The sequence below is a fragment of the Ptychodera flava genome, chromosome 15, assembly GCF_041260155.1.
Source record: "Ptychodera flava strain L36383 chromosome 15, AS_Pfla_20210202, whole genome shotgun sequence".
Taxonomy (NCBI): domain Eukaryota; kingdom Metazoa; phylum Hemichordata; class Enteropneusta; family Ptychoderidae; genus Ptychodera; species Ptychodera flava.
Window position 1 is genome coordinate 24,781,021 of NC_091942.1, and position 20,608 is coordinate 24,801,628.

Consider the following 20,608-nt stretch of genomic DNA (forward strand, 5'->3'; position numbering starts at 1 on the left):
TCTCAAAAACGGCTTATCAGATCAGAATCAAATCTGGTACTGTACATAGATTTAGTTTGCAAATGGCAAGAACTGATTAGTTTTTGGTGGGTGTGGCTTGCTTACTTTTTGTTCATTTGCATAATTAATGATTTTAGAAAAAACGGATACCTACAGTGAGAACGACTGCACACAATTTGATGAGATTTGCTACAAATGTTGATCACATCAAGATATATCACCTGTGAAAGTTATTAAGGGTTGACGTGAAAGATAGTTACTAATTTGCATATTTAAATGAAATTTCCTAATTAGGGGTATATATCTGAATATACTCGATCAAAATTGACGAAACTTGGTATACGTATTGAAGATACTATGATTTAACATTATTGAAAGTCATTAAGCATTTTTACTTCTTCAAAATCGTAATTTGCATATTTAATGACCTTTGGAAATTAAGGATATATATTTGAATTTACATAACCAAAATTGATGAAACTTGCTATGTACATAAAAGATACTATGATAGAACATTATTGAAAGTCATTAAGCATTTTAACTTTAGCCAATTCCTTATTTGCATATTTAATGAACTTTCATAATCAGGGATATTTATCTGTATTGACTAGACCAAAGTTGACGAAACTTGCTATGTACATTAAAGATACTATGATACGACGATACTGAAAGTCATTAAGCATTTTACTTCATCCAGCTCCTAATTTGCATATTTAGTGAATTTTTGAAATTAGGGATATATATTTAAATTTACATGACCAAAATTGATGAAACTTGCTATGTACATTAAAGATATAGCTATACTATTATGTAGGCTTACATTATTGAAAGGCATTAAGCATTTTTGCTTCAGCCAGTTCCTAATTTGTGTATTTAATGAACTTTTCTAAATTAGGGATATATACTTAGATTTATTTGATCAAAGTTGGCATAACATGCTATGTACATTGATGATTATACTAGGTTATACTAATATTGGAAGTCATTTCGCACTTAAGTTTTCATGTAAGCTAATTTATAGTTTGCATATCTAATGAGCTTTCAAAGTTTGGAATATATAGTTTGAAGGATTTGACAAGAGGCAATTACACTTGCTATATAAAGAGGTGATACAATGACAGCAGTCAAAGAAATTAATTATTTCTATTTCAGCTAATTGCGTATTTGAATACTTAATGACCTATAGAGTTAATCTGTGGTGAATATTGTTCATTATGTTGATCATAATACTTTCAATGAAGTTGCAAACATGTGGCAAAGGTTCAAATTCATTTGTTGTTTGAAGTCACCGTACAAGGTCATGCCCCGCCGGTCACTACTGTCTCCGCCCATATTTACGGTTATGCAGTTTGTTAACAGCTAGGACAGTGTACACGTATCGGCAGTGCTCGCTCAAAAAAGGTTGTAGGCCTGGCCTACACACCGTGCAGACGATCGTGAACAACTCTATCTTTTACCTAGCTTGTTGGTAACTAATACTCCTAGGAGTGCACATATAGGGAGTCTTGGTATTCTGGTCGTGGCATAAGGTAAGCTTATGAAAACTAGTATCAAACTTATGTTGTAAAAATATGGCAGGATATAAAGCTTTGAGTCTGTAGCTGTAATGCTTTCCGACGGGATCCCTGCCTTTTACGGGTTGATTTTTGACTTTACCAGCTTTAAACCCATCACAGCGTTATAAAGTCGTAAGACACCACGGCCGTGGATCCATAGCTACAGTCACCTGTGGTCTATTCGGCTCTGCGTCTATGCGCCCTATAGACGTGTGTGCATATGCCTCTCGTCTCAGGCATATGCACACACGTCTATAGGGCGCATAGACGCCCGGGATAGACGCAGAGCCGAATAGACCACAGGTGACTGTGCCACAGCCAATGGACATATGCCTATGGGGTCTATTAAAGTTGATACCATGCCAAATTACTACTTTCCTTTTTACTATAATTCTAAATTAAATTTTAAAACTCAACATTCCATTCTGAATTCAATTTTACAACTCAACATGCAAGAAAGCGTATGGTTTGGCTCGCAGTGGTTATGTGGCGATGACCCCCGACCGGAGCTCGATCGATACGCTGCAGCACACTGAGCACTAGTTGTAAAATTGAATACCCCACCACGGGTCTTAATACGATGGTATATACCCAAGGTCAATCGGGTTCACATTTCTCTCCTCTCTACACAATATACACATTAAGCTAGCTATGCCCCTTCTCATAAACGATATTTATTTTTTTGATTTACGTAGAAACCCGACGAGAGATCGACGATGGCTGAGATCACAGAGGACCAAATTGTAGTAGTTGATTTTCGAAGTGACACAGTCACTAAACCGGATGCTGAAATGAGACAGGCCATGTTCGAAGCGGAAGTAGGAGATGACGTATTCAGAGAAGATCCAACCGTCAATGGTAGGATAAAGGATCACGGGAAATAATGGCAATGACGTTGAAGTGATGCAGTGATGTAACTGCGCATGCGCCCAAAACTTTCCAATTGTGAAGATCTGGGGGATAACACACTGACTTTGTTCAGATTGCTTTCGTCCAATTGAAAAAAGGATTACGACAAACTTTCAAATCCATGCAATGCAATAATATTTCGCTAAAGGCCGAATACATATTCTGAAATACTCCCTGTCTTTCAATTATTAGCTAAACTTTACCGATGATATATTACTTTATCGATGAAATGAAATGCTCGAGTAGACTTCAGAAAACTCGAGGAGACTCGAGAAAAGTTCCCCGACACAAAGTTTAGAAGCTATATTGAAATTTCAATGGCTGCACGTCATTGGTCTAGTACATTTAATTCACGAGCAATTGTTACTGTTTATAATCTACAGAACTAGAGAAGAGAGCCGCAGCATTGTTTGGTAAGGAGGCAGCACTGTTTACACCCACTGGAACCATGAGTAATTTAATAGCCGGTGAGTGGAATATTTTAGGTACTGGGAAAATCTTATTCATCGGAGAATGTTTTATTCTGTGTAATTGAATGACCTGAGTAAAGTTCACTTTATCGCCGTAGACCTAAGATATGGTTTTCCGTTGTCTCTGTTCATACATTATCTGTATCGTTTGAATGGGAAATCATTTTCTTGATGATAAACACAGCGAAAACCTCTGCAATTGTGCAAAATGTTAATTTTTGGACATACAGCAGCCCCGTCTCCCTTTTTCTACATGTCTGTCCGTATCCCCATCTTTATCTATATAAGAAAACACACATTTTGTATATATGTATGTAATGTATATAACTATACTGATGCATATAAATAAATATATATACATACATAGTTGCATATGTAATATACTACATAGTATAATATATATATATATATATATATATATATATATATATATATATATATATATATATATATATATATAATATATATAATACTTAGTTTCAATGCATCTTGCCCACAGTTATGTGTCATTGTACCGGCAGAGGAGACGAAATGTTGGTAGGCAACAAGTCGCACATATTTGTGTACGAACAAGGAGGTTCTTCATCGGTAAGTCCATGATCTGACGATTGATGGACCATGTTCTTCTTGGTACCGATTTCAGGAGAATGTTCAACCTGTGTCGCGAACACTGCAGTACATGATACACGGACTTACGAGACACGTTGGCAGTGAACGTCATTGTCAATTTCCTTTTATAACTTACTTTTTTTATCAAAACCATCGGCCACAAAGTTAAATTGTCCCCAAGGTGATTTCCGTCCCATCCAACATATTTTTAGTCATGATTACTGTCCCTGGTGTCCAGTATAACGTGAAGCAAAATACTGTATGTTACGGTTCGGGTACTTTTTTTACTTTACTTGGTTCAGCTTCGCTCAAAGATTCTTTTGATAATGATATTTAACCTATATGCATTTTTGAATTTCACTCAGTGGTCAGTTGGCCTTTCAATATGTGTTGGACCAGTATGTTATACATTCTCTGATTCGCTGCAACCGTTGGAATTATTACAAATTGAGCAGCCTTGGCCAAAACTTGTGCCATGGTCCCTCTCGGTGTTCGGGGGACTCTTTGACTTGAGACTCATAGATTAGAGCATCACCGCCATCGTTCTGCTGAAATGGCATCTTCATTCTATTTCGATGAATTTCCATACATCACTGGCGGCGAATTCTCCAGCTCGCAGGTGTGCACGTGAAAGCCCTGACCAACCAACCCGATGGAACGTTAAATCTTCAAGAAATCAAAGAGAACATAAGGCCAGATGATTACCATTTCCCGGCCACGAAGTTAGTATGTCTCGAGAATACTCATAATGGATGCGGCGGCAGGGTGATACCACTTTCATTCATCAAAGAGGTATAGAGCGTCCACGAGGACGAATATCGAATTGAATTGAATTGAATATTGTGTGTGTGTAAATATATCCGTTTTAGTGACATTGCCGCTTCATCTTTACGAAACCTGTCAATTACTGTGTACTGTTACGTATAGACTGCGCTAAATAATGTCGTCAACGTTGTCAAATTTGCAGCTTAGAGTGTCAATATTGATGTAGCAGAAATATAATTTGTGACTTTTTTGTGTTCAATCAAGGAAGTAGGACATTTTTTAAAGATATAAGTCGTATACTGATTTTTGATGAAAACACCGTCGATAGACTTGACAGTAGTGTTGTCTAATTCAAGATATTTATTGTTGTGCCTGTGTAAAATATGAATTCGCTGTTCCCTTATTGATGTCGTGGCAGGTCCGTCGCCTTGCAGATGACCATGGCATTAAAGTTCACATAGATGGAGCACGTATAATGAACGCTGCTGTGGCTAGCAATCAGAACGTTGCAGAGATAGTGCAGTACTGCGACTCTGTCAGCACATGTCTATCAAAGGTCAGTGAGCCGTAAAGAAAAAGTGCCCGTTTACGCTCAGAAAAAACAAATTGTGCCTATGTTGATAACGTCCATGGCAGATATTATCGTAGGTACCAGTATTTTCGTTCCAGAACTGTTCCTATTTTCATCTCTCTCTCTCTCTCTCTCTCTCTCTCTCTCTCTCTCTCTCTCTCTCTTCCTCTCTCTCTCTCTCTCTCTCTCTCTCTCTCTCTCTCTCTCTCTTCTCTCTCTCTCTCTCTCTCTCTCTCTCTCTCTCTCTCTCTCTCTCTCTCTCTCTTGGGTACATGTATGTAACAGTGCAAACAGTGGTATAGCGTTTGGTAAAAGAATATAAACGCTAGACATATCTCATTAAAATGCGTGTTTTCCATTCAACTCCTTTAAAGCATTTTCTGAGTTTATTACCAAATATTATTCTGCTGTTAGCAAAGTTTTCTCCGCATGTGCTGATGTCATTTGAAAAAAAAGACACCTGGTGCCTGTATGGACTCTATTTTTCTAAAACAACATGCGGCGTCGTATACCATTTTCTCCAAACACCTCTCTCCTTTATTTTATGTTTTGTGTGCCATCTCACTGAATCCTGACATGAACATTTTGTGCGGCTGCAATATGGACTTACGATTTTATATTTAGAGGAGATGATATTTTGAGAATCGATACAACGTATATTTATACCCCGCTTTTTATAAGTAAACGGTGAGTGGGGTTTGACGAAAGAAAAGTGAGGATAAGATAAGTTATGTGTCTTTTAGCTGACGAGGTTACATTTTATGTACATGTTACACAGGGTTTAGGGGCACCAGTCGGATCTGTCCTCGCTGGCACTGAAGAGTTTATACGAAGGTAACTTTTCGCACTATGATTCAGATCTGTGATTCCAGTCACTGATCGTGTTCTGATACTTGCTTGAGGTTATAGCGACGGATTTCGTAGGTGTCGACCATGAAGTCGTACAAATCCGTGACTATTCGGCATTTAGTACATGATCTAAGAAACCAAATTGTGTCTATATATATTTAAATGTTTAAAACTTTCAGAGGCAGTGATGTTCAATGACGTAATTCTATATGCCAGGACTCAATTATACTCAGACATTTCGGCGGTAAGCCCGAAGAAGGAAGTTGTCTGACCGTTTATCGTTGTCGCATTTGCTCAGCAGAAAACGACAGGAGCCGATCCGTATAACTTGCGAATTTCCCCGATTACGCTTATGGCTTTCTATACGGAGTAAAATCAAATATAGCTTTCAGTCCATGTCATAATGCAATGAAAAAAAATAATGATAATAATTATAAATAATAGAAGCACTGCGAAAATTTTCAACGTGAAAATATTATCGGCGGCATTTTGGCCATTGTTCATATTTGCTGAAATGAAGCGATGCCGAGGAATGGTTCTGCAAGTGCAGCTTTCACCGGCCGGTTATTGGATAGTTCATACATATACGAACGTGTTTAAGGATCTCACTTTCATTTAGATGAGAATACAGTATTTCGACTCTATTTTATTGCAATAGGGCGCGAAGATGTCGCAAGGCATTGGGTGGAGGAATGAGGCAAGCAGGTGTGCTGGCAGCGGCAGGGTTGCTTGCATTGGACAGTGGTGTCAAAAGACTACACGTCGACCACGAAAATGCCAAAGTGCTGGCACAAGGTGAGTTCAGGTGCACGCTCACGCATGCGTAGTAAAAAAACGTTTGGTAAATTTCAGATTTGAGCGAAACGTGTGCACGGCAGCAATGCTCGTTCCATCGTTAAATGCTATTGCACATCTGGAATCTTAATTTCATGTCGAGCGAAAGTGCCACTCAACATGCCGCTCAGCCTGCATTGTGGAAAATCGGCTGACAGGTGGATTCACTACCACCCCACCTCCTTGAATGGAAACAGTAACAGCAAAGTTTTGCCATTTTGTCGCTGATAATGAGCACAGTTGAAAAGTATGGTTGCATCTTGTATTTTCGATCAAATGAACTGTGTATCGCGAGAATTCGTCACTCCACTTTTAACACATTTTCGCCATTCATCTCCATTTGTCCGCACAGGCATACGCGACCTGAAGTGCCCTCTGGTGTCGACAAGCGTTGAGGACACAGACTCAAACATGGTTATGCTTGACCTCCACGGCGTTTCAGCAGTGACCTTGGCCGACATGATGGGGAAGGTAACCGAGGAAGAACAGCTTGTACTCGGACGTGGCTTGAAAGTCAAGATGCTTGCCTCTGCCGGGGCGACAAGAATCAGAATGGTTACACACAAACACATCACCAGTGAACATGTTCGTCTAACAATCAAGAAATTTAAACTTGTCTTTAAACATCTTGAAAAACTGAAGTAGAATCAAAAAGAGCTACAAGTATTATGGGCAAAAAATTCATTTCACTCATAATAAATTGAGTTCACCTATATGAGAAATATTTTAAGCTTTAAGCCTATATACCTCAACAACTTTTACAGCCTGAGTAATTCCTGGTTTGGCTGTAGCTACAATTAAGACAATGTAGTTTCACTTTCTAGAAGATATGCCTTGGATGATATAAGTTTTAAAGCAATAAAGTCGCTCTTTTTAAAGCTTTTTTCATGAATTTTGCTGTATATAAAAAGTAGTTTGTGTTGTTTGACTTTTTGAAACATGCTGTATTACAGGTCAACTATGCACGACTTCAATTTTACCTTTAGGCCTACCGAGACAAGATCTAACGCCCAGTGAAACATTTAACGGTGTGTGTAACCAAATTAAACGATCTGGTTCCGTGCACAAATTTCAATGTTTATTTTTAATCGGAAAAAAGTCAGAGTAGGAAAAATCAACTTTGTCCAGAGGTCATAGACGAAATCATCTAGCAAAGGTGTAATTTTTGACACTTTTGCAGTTATGTACTGTCATCATTTTGTAAACTGAGTGACTTTATGCAAGTGTGATATCACAAAAAGGTAATGTCGGCAATGAAACAACATCTCGGGGTCCTAAAATCCCCCCTTTCCGAACAACGATCTACCTCAGATATGCAGACCGTAAGGAATCAAACGAGTAAAAGGTTGTTTTAAATGTTGATGGTGTTGGCCGTTGATAGGAACCATATGGCAATAAACACTTCATAACAAGAGACACTGGTTTTGAGATGAGTGGGTCTTTCATCATCCACACTTCATTACCACGGGATGATACTGTGACTTTGCCTTCATTTTATGTAGTACCAATTGCATGCAGTTATGACTGGAGGAATATTTTTCCTTTAAAGGGCGGTCGCCCGAACTGTGCGTGTGCGACTTTCTCGTTTAGAAACTGTGTATTTCATGCAAGATATCTAGATGCATAACTTCAACATAGCTGCAACATTTAAATTTTACGATATTCATTGTTAGCAAACATGTGTCAACTTTCATCAATAGGCAACGTACCCTAGATACAGTATTTACATCACTCGTAGGGGCCCCTGGGAAGTTCCGACGACACAGTGCTATTTCATATCTATTGTATTGTTCAAGTTGAAGCCATTACCATCGGGAAATGTTTAAAACCCCCATGCTTCGACAATACGACAGACGAATGACACCAAAGCCCTGGTCCAATACTAACGCTGACAAAACATGGAGGGCTACTACAAGCTTGTCTTCTAGAAATAAATACTATGTATAGTACCGACAAATTCTGAATGTCCTGTGAAGTCAATACTTTGAAGATTCCGAGTACCTCGAGAGCAAGCCAAACTAGCAAGCCCCAAGGCGAAGCCTGTCTTCCATTGCACACTTCAATGCTTAAATTGTAATCAGGGAAGAATCGTTTGATTTCCAGAGGTGAAGTGGAGGAGTTTTGGAAAAAAAATTGTTGGCAGGTGGTTAATAAGAATACTAATTTTGATCCTGCAATGCCTTGAGAAAAAACAGACTGTTTACAGACAAAAATATTGCTGTCACAACTATTGAAAAAGTGCTGCATTATAGCCATTTCCTCTACTAACCCCAGAAATCAAATGGTTCTCCCCTAAAAAATCACTCTCCTCCGAAGGCACCGCCCTCCTCCTGTTTGTGTTGTCAAGGCATTCATGAAATCCTCAGGCCGAGACAAAACGTGTATTTCAGTAAACGTGACACGTCTTTCATCGAACTTTCCGGCCTGAACATTTATACATGATATCATACCAGACTGTACCATATCGTTGTGGAAGTTTGCGTGATTTGCATGTTCCATTGGGTCTTTAAGAACCTATAAGTATTAAGACGAAGAGAAAGAGTTTTGCAAGTTGATTCATGATCAACCGTGTTTTAAATCTTCAGCGGAAATAGTTTCAGGAGAAAGATTTTGAACCGTCTGATGAGCTAAATAAGAGAGCTGTCTTCAAGAGGCATTTGGTTTTAGTTAGTGAATCAGATCTTGAGGAGACGGAGACAAGAGGATTGAAATTATGGCATTAAAATAACAGATATTATAAAACAATTTATGCCTTGGCAGGGCATATATTCCCTTAAACTTTAGAATACAAAGTGAGTCACCAATTTTGGTCAGTTCGCACATAAGCATTTCTTTAGTAAATATACAAATATGGATTTTTGAAATAAACATTAACAAATGTGCATATACAGGTATTCTGGCTTTGATGACTGGCTGACTGTGTGAATTGTCAAATTTCGAAGATAGCTGTTTATCTAAGAAGGAATCTGGATTTTTTACGTAGCCACTTAAAGCATTAAAACTTATTTTTAAAAAGTAATCGACAAAAGGTACTGGGCTTTGGTTGACGTCGGTCGGGGCTTAGCGGCCTGCATTTCAATGATTTGAAGACTTGCGAATGTGCCTTCTGATGATCAAGTCAAAAAAGACTCGGGTTGGGCCAGACAAAAAATAATACCTGTGAATCGCCGCTTTACAATTTGAAATCGCAAATACTTTGAAACCTCGAATACTTTTGCACTGTTTTCCGTCAGTTATGACAGAAACAACTTAGTCACGCCAGTTTCTCGGCGACCTTGCATGGATTTCCAACAGATAGTGTTGTATGCACGACGAGCTTTGACTTGCACGAGTCTAATGGAGGCAATTACTATTGTGGTACAATATTTATATCATTTGAAGCGTATCACCGTTTCTGTTGTACAGCGCGAGTGAAAGACAGTATCATAAAGGGAAAAATGCCAAAAGTTGCACCTACTTATACCCTTGAATCAAATATTTTATCAAAAACTGCGTTATTTTATTTTAAAAAGTGGGAAAATTATATGATTAATTTCTCTTCGATGATATATATTTACTCAATATTCCTTATCATAAAATTACTTCGTATGATTTGTAAAAAAAGATTTTGCCCTTTGCTTTAGTTGCTTCCAAGAAACAATATATTGTTTTGTGAAAAACTTTTGTGTCATGCCGGCTTGCACGGAGTACCTTCGCTCAATCTTTTCTTATGGATCAAACACGAGATGAAACAAGGTCTTTATTCAACACGACTGGCCTATGAAATTGAAATAATGTTCAGAACATACTTCTACGCAAAGACCTGAGCAGAGGGCAACAGCAAGTTACTGCGAGATAATGATCTTGAATACTCTACATTCCGAGACATTTGCAGACGGACAGCGCATATGCATAATATATTTGGTGCGTACGGAAATATCAGATAAGAAAGTGATATGGGAGAAACAGGTCGGATCTTTGAATGAATATCAGGGTTTTTTTACTTATCACGAGGTCAGAGCGACCGCGTGTCCGTTATCCGATCACCCGATCTTTGAGGCAAATATTTAACGACATCGATCATTTGTATAGCTTTGTTTTTCCAACCGGTCAAGGACGGTCTGTGGTCGCGGCGGGATGTCGGTACAGAGGAAAACGCCGTTTCATACATTGCCATAGCCATCGAGGAGCAGAAACCAGCGGGAAGCATATAGTCTGTGATATGCTATTCTGGCAACGTAAAGTTTGAAAGTCACAACTTTTTCGCACGAAATTTTAATAAGAATCTGAATAACCGACCTATTATTATCGAAAGCAGCATTTGATTGGTTGGAATTGGAAATCCTCAATCTGGTACTGCCAAGACACTTTGGAACACAAATATAAATGTCATTTGACAGTGAAGTATTTTAATGTAATATGCTGGAAAAAAGATGACTATGTTGTTACAAGGTTTATATGTGTATTGCCATTGTTGTTGAGGTGGGAGATATTGTTCACTGAAGTTTTCAAGTGTACGACTCTATAAGCTACAGCCGTTATTGTAAATTTTCCGTATCTGCTTGCTTTGCAAGGTGAAAGAAACACAATGCCAGAGAAATCGACACATCATTTGAAATTACGTATGATGACTTTGTGTGAAGATAAAACTTTCAGCGGAGGCACACTGAAGGGCCACCTGAATTGAAGTTCTCATCGCTTTCAAATTTGTATAGAAATTTTTTATAGAAATGTTTCTCCACAAGTGGTCCCCTTCAGCATTTTTTTATTACACGGAAAGCGTAGGCGAGAAATCTTTAGCTATTATTGTGTGTACTGTTGGCTTACATGGTGCAGTATGGGAAATAAAAACGTGACTGAGAGTGCCATCTTATGGAGTTCAGTTCATAATACCGTGGTGTGGTAGAAACCATGGAGAGAGCAATTGTAATATGTCATAGAAACGTGCACTGTATACTTTTTGTATATTTCACATTACATGTAATGTTGAAGACTCGATTCCCGTAGAAAATTTATACACAATAGGACTATCGTAATTTTGTTTATGTTTGCTGTCGGTAACAGCACAGAAACTTGTCTATGGTAATTGGTACACAAGAAAGATGATAAGGAAATTTGTATGCCCGTCTTGTTTCAAGATAAGCTTACATCGCATTGGAACTCCTTTCACCCCTTTAATTTTCTGCGGCCCATATTGCCTAATGAGAAATTTTTGAAATAGGATAAGACTGAGGCAGTATCATCGTTTCACCTCTGTGTGGATTCGTACGTATGAGGTTACCCGATGATAAAAAAATCCAACACAAGCAAACAAACACCTTGACGAAAAACAGCTGAGGCAGCACGTTTTGAGAAGAAAGAAACGATCTTGCCATTTTATCTTGAAATCTGATATGGTGACCCAATTTTGAAAAAAAAAAAATTAAATGAACATACTACACGGTCTCCGGTCAAAGCCGAGAGAAAATGACGATATTACAATGGTATTTTCTTGCATATCGACATATAACGCAGTTTGGTGGAACCGTGTGACTCTACGTCATGCACCTACACTTCTCGGCTCCAAAAGTTAGGGTTTCGAACGATTGTCGTATGTGACGACGGAAGAATTTACATGTTTTCGGACAAACACAATTTTTATGTTGTCACGTTAATAAATCACAAAGCAACTGAAGATGTCGAGAGCAGGTGTACTTGACAATCAACAGCTCCACTATTAAAACTTTGCTAAAGTAGGTTGATGCTACATTAATTTTGTGATTTCTTTTATTCAGGAAGAACGCGCCTCGGGAACAGATATTAGGACTCTCAAACTTTTTCTTTTCTGATCTACCACTTAAGAGGGTTCATTTTAAAGCTCTTGGCGTAAGAAAACTTTTCACCGGCTCAGTTTTTCGCAATTCGAAATTTATTTTTCTCCATGCAGTTAACACAGGCATGGCGGCCATTTTGAATTTTAAATATTGGTAAATCTTGGGTTATTTTTTCTCTAGTAAGCTTACCAAAATTTGAAGTGTGACCACCGATTTTTTTTTCTTGATTATGAAAGAATGGCTGAAAGATTCCTTAAGGAAAATTTTAGTAAAAGTTAGTCTTTCACTTTTTAGGCGCATCTATTATTCTAGTTTCGAGAGATGGCTGTCCAAATGTAAAATGTACAACTTTTGATCGGAAATGATACTCATATTACCATAATGTTAAATAAAATCATGTCAGTTCATAATATTCTGACGTGAAGAATTGGCCACAGCATCATATTTGAAATTTTGAAAAGTTTATTAGGAAATTTATAAAAAATAGATCAGTGTACATTCAATAAAAATGGGCGAAATATCACACGACAACAATCAATTTGAAATTTCATATTTTTACAGGGTCACACAGTTGACCTAATTTTAGAACATCAATACATAACGCCCTCTCCCATAGACCTGGAAGGTATCATTGACTGTTCTTTTGTGGAGACTGTAAACTGGCCAAACTGTGATAATGCCAAGTTGTTTCTCAAGGTGAAGTTTGACCTCTGCACGGAGAATTAGGGGTAAGGCAGAGAAAAAAAAACAAAAAAAAACTTTGTTCAACAGTCCAGATTGTTTCAAACTTGGGTAGGTAAGTCGGTACCAGTATTTTTTCAGAGTTCGTTTGCAAAATGCCTTTTGTATTGTACTTAACTTTTTTTCCTCACATTAGTGGTAAAATATACCAAATAGATTTTAACATGCAGCTATTTTGTATGAACATTTTTGCTTTCTTACAAACAACATGTAGCATGTTTCCATATTGCTCATTTTTGTAATATTTCTGACAGACTGACATTTCGTAAAACCACATTGATACCCCAGAAGCTGCACTAAGTTTAAAATACCACTCTTTGACAGGTAGACAATGCATTTATATAATCCAAGCAAAACATATAATTGGTACGAATAATGAATATGATTAATAAAATCAGATAGGCATTTGATCAGGGTTGAGCCCCCTTTCTGTTCTTCAGTACTTGAAAATCACCAATGGATTCAATGGGGATAAACTTTCCTTTCTGCTCTGCTTTGTGAAATGGACCAAATCTGGGTCAGTCGGGCCTGTTGAACAAATATCTTTTTCTCTCACCTACCATTCATGCAATTACAAAGTAAGCCATCTCAGAAATTAACCTGTCACAGTTGCAATGGTTGGCAGTGCAAAGACGTCCTGACTAACATTCTGAACATGCAAATAACCTTCATATCTACAGTGACAAAGTGGCGTACAGAATACAGAAGATTCAATACTGGCCCTGAGGAGAGTGGTCATCCCAGTTAAAAGAATGACCCTTGATGAAATAAGAAATTTCCTTCCCTGGTTTGCATATATAATAATGCTGCGCTATATTTTGCATGGTATATGGAGTATTCCTTCTCTGAAAAGAAATGCAACTATTTTTTTCCATTATGATTTTTTAATTTTTCTCCAAATAAAGGTATGTTTTAGCCAACACACACTGATAAAGGGTGCACTGTACTGTAACACTCGGCAGTTACTGAAGCAAACTCATCTTAAACATATGATAAAAATAAGCACAGAAAATTGGCAGTATCATTTAAAAAATATTCAAAGCACACACATTTATGAAACATTTCTGATGCGATAAAAGTAGATAGCAAATTATTTTAAAGAATTGAAAATTCTAGCAAAAAACAGTACAGACATTAATAAAAGAAAATGAATATCAAGTACAAGTACAAACACCCTGCTAAAATTATACCATGCTAAGAGAACTTGACTTTCAAGTTTCAACATACTATAAATTTTCTCTTTTGCAAAGATCTAAGTCCTATTATTTCAGACAGCACTGGCATTGTTACAAAATATTAAATTAAGGAGTTAAAAAAGTTCATTTGGCAAAATTCTAATCTATTTACGAAGCAGACGCATGCTGACAAAATTAAAATTCATTAATGAATAGCACTATTGGAATGTTGATTATTGATTGACATAGCGATATTAGAATGCAATGGGTTTTTTCCCTAGCTATACATAAAGATTTTCTTTGGTTTATTGAAGCTTTGATGTTTTTACCTCATAGAGGCATATCAGACTGCTGACAGTTGAATTCCCTCATGCCTTTATGTTTACTCATATAACAGTCCCATTTAGTAAATCTGTGCCAAGAACACATGGTTATTGTCAGTGGGCCTAGTACAAAGTGGTCTTTCTGAGCTCAAAAAAGGCATGATCTTTGGATGGCAAATAGCCCTGAATTTTCTTCTCACAGTTATGAGAGAAATAAAGACCAAAAAAAGGCCCAAATGGTCATAAACAGATCAGAGGCACATATGCACACAATACAAAACTTGGATGGTATGGTCCCTTTGTCTACCAGTGGCTTAATCACCATTGCAGTTTGTTCATTTTTAGCCATAAACCAGATCTACCGCTAGTAATTCATTAATTTTGATCCAGCTATATAATATAGGCAATCAGTTATCCTGAATTCATGGAGGGAGGTACACCTGGCAAAATATCAACTATCATCCTGTTTGAAAAATGATCATGAACATCCTGAGGTTGCACCGCATTGTGGTGATGGAATAAAAGTAATGGCTGCACTCTTTGTCTTTGTATATATCATCTAGTAAAAAATTCACTTGAAAAAAAAAAACCTTTTGGCATTATTTCAGAATACTTAAAAGAACTGTAATAAAATACAACAAACACTGTGACTAATCATCAAGCACATTCTAGATCAACAAATCTGTTCTCTTTTTTGTTTTTCTTAGGGGAGTCTTTGAATAACTTCCTACTGTGTACGTTTGTGTTGGTCTTGGAACTGCCAGTGATGTTTTGGAGGGGCGTTTCGTCCTTTGTGGGATGCGAGTCGATCGGCAGATTGAAGCATTCGCGGCATGCTGCCAGGTACTTGTCCGTGCCGCCGATGATTTCAACCTGATGTGGATAGAAGAGAATTCGATTGTTTTAACATGGTTGATCATGATATGCACATTTCTATGACGACACAAAATTCATTTTATAGTTGAAGATTGACAGACAACTATTAACCTATAAAAAGTGCATTAATCATATCACTAAATAAGTATGTCCATGTACCATATGCAACATATGAAAAAAAATGCACAAAATTGGGCAACTTTTCTGTCAGGGTTCTTCTTGAAGTGCAATTATGATAATTACAATACTCTGCATGCAAAATAAAGGATAAAGTGAACTGGCACTTTTAAAACATATCTGTTGTGACAAAGCCATGGTTAAATATGCTATGGTAGAAAGAAATACATGCATAGAGATAAAAGAGGACTTTGGCCTTGACACCAGTCTCCTCCTTGGATTCTGGAAGCTTGTGAAATGAAGACATTAAGATTTGATTTCAGAATTTTCACATATTTGATGATGAACTACCTTAGGTAAGTATGATGTGAATTGTGAAGTTTTCATGGACAAGCTTTACTATTGTCCATGACATTTTTGCTCAGGAAACATTTTTTAGATTCAATTATATTTTCGGATATTTTAAATATCCATTATACTTTGGATTGTTCTCATTTGAAACACTAAAATTTCAACTTACGGCGGTCTCTGCTCCTATCCTCTTGGTGTAGGCTGCTTCATTGTAACAATGCATGCACACTGCATTTAGTTTGATCACACTCTCAGCTAGCGGAACTAGATTCAAAATGTCACCGAAACCCTGATTGAAAAAGAAGCATCATAAATAAATGTTTATCTTGCGACATGACGAAGGAAACATTGGTGCAAATTTAATCAGAGAGTTAGGTAAAATACAAGCTCATGAAAGCTGGAATCACTGAGCAATGGGCTGTTTCAAAATTCATATTATATGAAGAATGATGAGAAGTGAAACACTCTTGAGCCCAAGGGAAGAGTTTGTGATCTGTCATGTAGACTTACAGGGCGCACTGTACATTGGACAGTAGAGGCGGTGAAAAGTTTCAGTAGTCAAAAAGTTACACATGTTATTGGCTGCTGTTTTGAATTATTTATTACTCTCTTGGTACGAGAGGATTAACTTCAGTTCATAGTTTGACTATAAATCTTACTAATTGGTGTATTACACTCAATTTAAATGAAAATAGGAAAAAGGAAATAATTATGGTAGTGTGCACCTCGAAACTAAAAGACTTAAAAACTTCTGCACAGACTTTCCTCAACAAAACTTGAGCCATTCTCTTACTGAATCAATAATAAAAATCAGTGGTCACCACTGGTCACCATGCAAAGTTTGGTACTAGAGAAAATATGACTTAACTTTACAAATACTTCAAATTCAAAATGGCTACCACCCTTGTGTTAACTCTATGGGGAAAAAATGAAATGTTCGGTCTGTGAAAAACTAAGATGGTAAGTGGTAGCCAGACAAATATTGTAAAGATTTAGAGTCCAAATATCCGTCCTTGAGGTGCATTGTACCCCAAGTTGCTTATTGCTGAGACAGACTTACTTTTCTTTGGAAAGTTCCATCCAGAGCAGCTACAATGACTTTCTTTCCTTTACTGGCCATTTCTTCACAGAATGCAACTGTATCTGGGAACTGAAATATAAACATAGATCCATTTACATCATGTCTCCCAGTTTATTTCTCTCCATTAACAATTTCCTATTTCGTGTGGTTGTTGTGTTTGTCCTGTGGTAAATACATAACAATCATGGTATCCTTTTTTCACATTCATTTCATTGGTGATTTTTTTGGTAAATATAACATGGTTCAAAATAAACGAAGCATTAAATATCTTGACAAAAATCATTTGTTGGGGTGAATTCGGTTAAAGCAGTTGAATTTAAATTCTGATTCACAATTGCCAATTTAAAACCATTGAGGTTCCCTTAAATGAAAAAAACCCAAAATCACTGTTTAACTTTATGCGACAATGCAAGATGGTCCGAAAGAAACATACAGCAGAGGGATAGCAATCTCGCAGTTTCAAGATGCTATAAGGATAAGAAAGAGAAATGATAGAGAATGAGTCTTCTTCCATAGTGCAAAAAAAACAGTGGTTTGCGTTGAACCGTTAGCAATACGTGAACTAGACAAGCAGACACAGAACACTGTCAGGTGTAACCATCATCGACAGGTAACATTAGTCTATCACAAAGAAATCAACTCTGCGAAAGTTGAAACACTCTCTGGGAAGTCAGACATAGTTATAACAATGCCATAAACAACATTTGCAAATGTTGCGTTTGGGACAGTTGGTGAGATGTGTGAGGACGTGTTTTTTTTACTATGAGTATCAAGAGGTCACACAACAGAAACTATTTTCAATATCGAACACAAGATTCATGAAAAAGGCTCAAAAAAGAGCAACTTTGTCCCTTAAACTTGATCATCATTAACCCTTTACCTGCCAGATGGTATCACTTCCCTATCTGCCAAGTCAGTAAAACGCGGTATTGAGCCAAAACCATATGTATTTTCACAAACTTGGCTTGGTATATTAGAGCAGCTTTAGTCTGTAAAAATCACATTTACTGTATCTCTGTTTTCAGGGACCTTCAAATCTTCAAGTAATTGTTTAAATGCACTATATGGGACATGTTTTGCTTCACTATTTTTAATTAACTAACTTCACCTGGTAGTGAAATATCAACTTGGCAGGTAGAGGGATAAAGTCCTCTTCTTTCTGTAAAATTTGATTTATTTGGTGACAAAGCTTCACATTTATAATAACAACTGATTCAGGTCAGGAAATGGGCTGTGCCTCAATAAAAAAACAACAAAATAAACAGATTAGATAAAAATAATAAACCAATGGTGTATACTTATGATATCAAACACTTACAAATTGTCCTTCATCAATGCCAATGACATCATAATCCATTGCTGTTTTTTTAACATTGCAAAGTTCTGTAGCTGCAACGGCTGTCTTCACTTCCCTGGAAGATAATTCAAAATGACCATCAACAGAATGTTTCTCTGACACAAACAGAAGCAACTAAGAATTTGATAACTGATCTGAATATTTCAGTAATAGAAACAGCAGCATAACCAAGAAGGATGAATAAATGCTCTACTCACTCTCTGGAAGAACTTTTGCAATGTTTTTGTATATACAGGACAGCTGATGGATTCACATGGTAGTGCCATTCAAATTGAGAATTAGGTGGATAATATTCAATTTAAAAAAATAGGGACTGGTTTCGTGGAGAACATACCTGTCATGAGTTGCAACACCATTTTTGTCATATCTGTCATCTTTGGCGTACTTTATAATGAGACAACTGTGATTAGCTATTTGAAATCTCTTGATTCTTCTGATAAGTTCAGTTCTGCAGGGTAGAATGGAAAAAGAGAAAAAAACCTAAGAAATGTCTTGTAAGGCTTTAACCCTTTTCCTGTCAGATAGTAATAACTGTATCACTTCCCCATCAGCCAAGTCAGTAAAAAGCGGTGTTGAGCCAAAACATGACGTATTTTCACCCACTTGGCTTGGTATGTTATAGCATCTTTTGTCCAAAAAAAATCAACTTTACAGTATTATGTTTTCAACAGCCTTCAAATGTACAGTATTATGTTAAAATACATCATATGGAATACGCTGTGTTTCATTAATTTTAAGCATCTTGACCTGGTGGTGAAATATGGACTTGGTAGGAAAAGGGTTAAAGTAGCATATTTTAGAAAAGAAAATAATTCATCTGAATAATTCATTCTGAAGGTAGTTACATAATTTCAGGCGGATTAAACGATATCTTGCAGATTATAATTAAATGACCCACAAAATATAAACAATGCTTTCATCTCCCTAATTACTGTAACTAACAGGTTCTTCACAGCATTAACTAATATTTCAAATGGTATTGTTGTTTTCCTTTAAAAATTGTTTACAACTTGATTAGATACAAAGCTGTGTCTTTGTATCATGTGTCTGCCCCCTAATTTTGATGAATGGAGCACAAAGTGCCGCTTTCAATGAACATGCAGAGAAAACACTAGTACATTGTCATGTTATAAACATGTCTAAAAATGAGATCCTTGATGAGATGTAGGAAAAATTTTGAAAAGGAATATTTCATTTACGTAAATTACAAGAAAAGTTGTTGTGGATCATTCCACTATACTATGACCCCAGGAATATATTTGTGTGCTACTGGCGCGCCATTCATTCAAAAATATCAAACAAAGGCCGGCTGTAGACAATTTGCATATAACTGTATGTAAATTTGTAAGTTGTTTAATTACATGAGAAATTATGATCTAATGTCGTGATAAAACTGTCCAGAGTAGATTATTTTATATAATGGTACCAAACAGAACATTTTCATACTCTTGATCGTCACAAAGCTCCACGGTCCATAAGATTCACAGACAAGTTCATGACGAAGAGCGCGCCGTTGGCGCCATGGCATAGGCAGTACCGTCCATTGATAAATGACGGTAAACATTTAAGAGGTCATACTTACGTTTTCCCGGAGAACATGGGCCCAAATATAACCTGGAATAATAGGAAGAAAACGTTGTCTTTACATAATTTAACCGGTCATTTTTTGCATGCATTATCCCAGCTGCAAAAGTTCAATTCATTTCGATGAACACTGCCTCTACTGTATCTGATCACTCGGTCAGTCCATGGTCAGTCAGACACTAATGGTACTATATAGGAAGCCCTTTGTCTGAAGTTGAATATCTTTGAGCTTCACACGTACAGTATGGAATGTTTACTGGTAAAACGTCGCGATGTTTGGGTTTATGAAATATATTGTGCATATATTGTGAAATATGCTTTAGCCAAATGAGTACATTCTGAAATATCAAGAAAATTTCCAAACCAGAATCAATTTCAGTGGAGACATGCAGATTTCCATAGAGTTGAAATTTCAAATTTTCGTCAATTTCATTAATTCTCACCTGGATTTGTCCTCTCTTACAATTGCTCCCAACATTAGTAGTGCTAACGCAGGACATCATATTGCCAGAAAAACTAGTAGGACTAAAATCGGGGAATAAATTGACGAGACCTTCGGTGCTCTGACGCAGATCGACGCGTTGACGTTGGCGCAAAAACTCAAATTTCGCGGTAAAATTTACATAAAGTTCTCGAGGAGTATCGCGA

At 37.0% G+C, this 20,608-nt stretch overlaps 2 protein-coding genes across 2 annotated transcripts; one reads left to right on the plus strand and one right to left on the minus strand.

Annotated features, from left to right (window-relative positions):
- The first annotated feature begins 1,326 nt into the window (after nucleotides 1-1,326).
- On the plus strand, nucleotides 1,327-7,455 carry LOC139151635 (L-allo-threonine aldolase-like). The gene is made up of 9 exons (XM_070724562.1): nucleotides 1,327-1,529; nucleotides 2,252-2,414; nucleotides 2,849-2,932; nucleotides 3,435-3,523; nucleotides 4,157-4,336; nucleotides 4,728-4,865; nucleotides 5,659-5,714; nucleotides 6,388-6,524; nucleotides 6,916-7,455. Exons 2-9 carry the CDS (start codon nucleotides 2,273-2,275, stop codon nucleotides 7,206-7,208), a joined length of 1,119 nt encoding a protein of 372 aa, XP_070580663.1. The 5' UTR covers nucleotides 1,327-1,529; nucleotides 2,252-2,272; the 3' UTR covers nucleotides 7,209-7,455.
- A 5,344-nt stretch (nucleotides 7,456-12,799) lies between these two features.
- LOC139151637 (thymidine kinase, cytosolic-like) lies at nucleotides 12,800-20,596 on the minus strand. Its single transcript, XM_070724565.1, has 7 exons — nucleotides 20,404-20,596; nucleotides 19,959-19,990; nucleotides 18,711-18,824; nucleotides 18,338-18,431; nucleotides 16,999-17,088; nucleotides 16,108-16,227; nucleotides 12,800-15,467 (listed from the first exon to the last, which is right to left on the minus strand). The coding sequence occupies exons 1-7, from the start codon at nucleotides 20,461-20,463 to the stop codon at nucleotides 15,252-15,254; spliced, it is 726 nt and encodes a 241-aa protein (XP_070580666.1). The 5' UTR covers nucleotides 20,464-20,596; the 3' UTR covers nucleotides 12,800-15,251.
- Nucleotides 20,597-20,608: the final 12 nt, after the last annotated feature.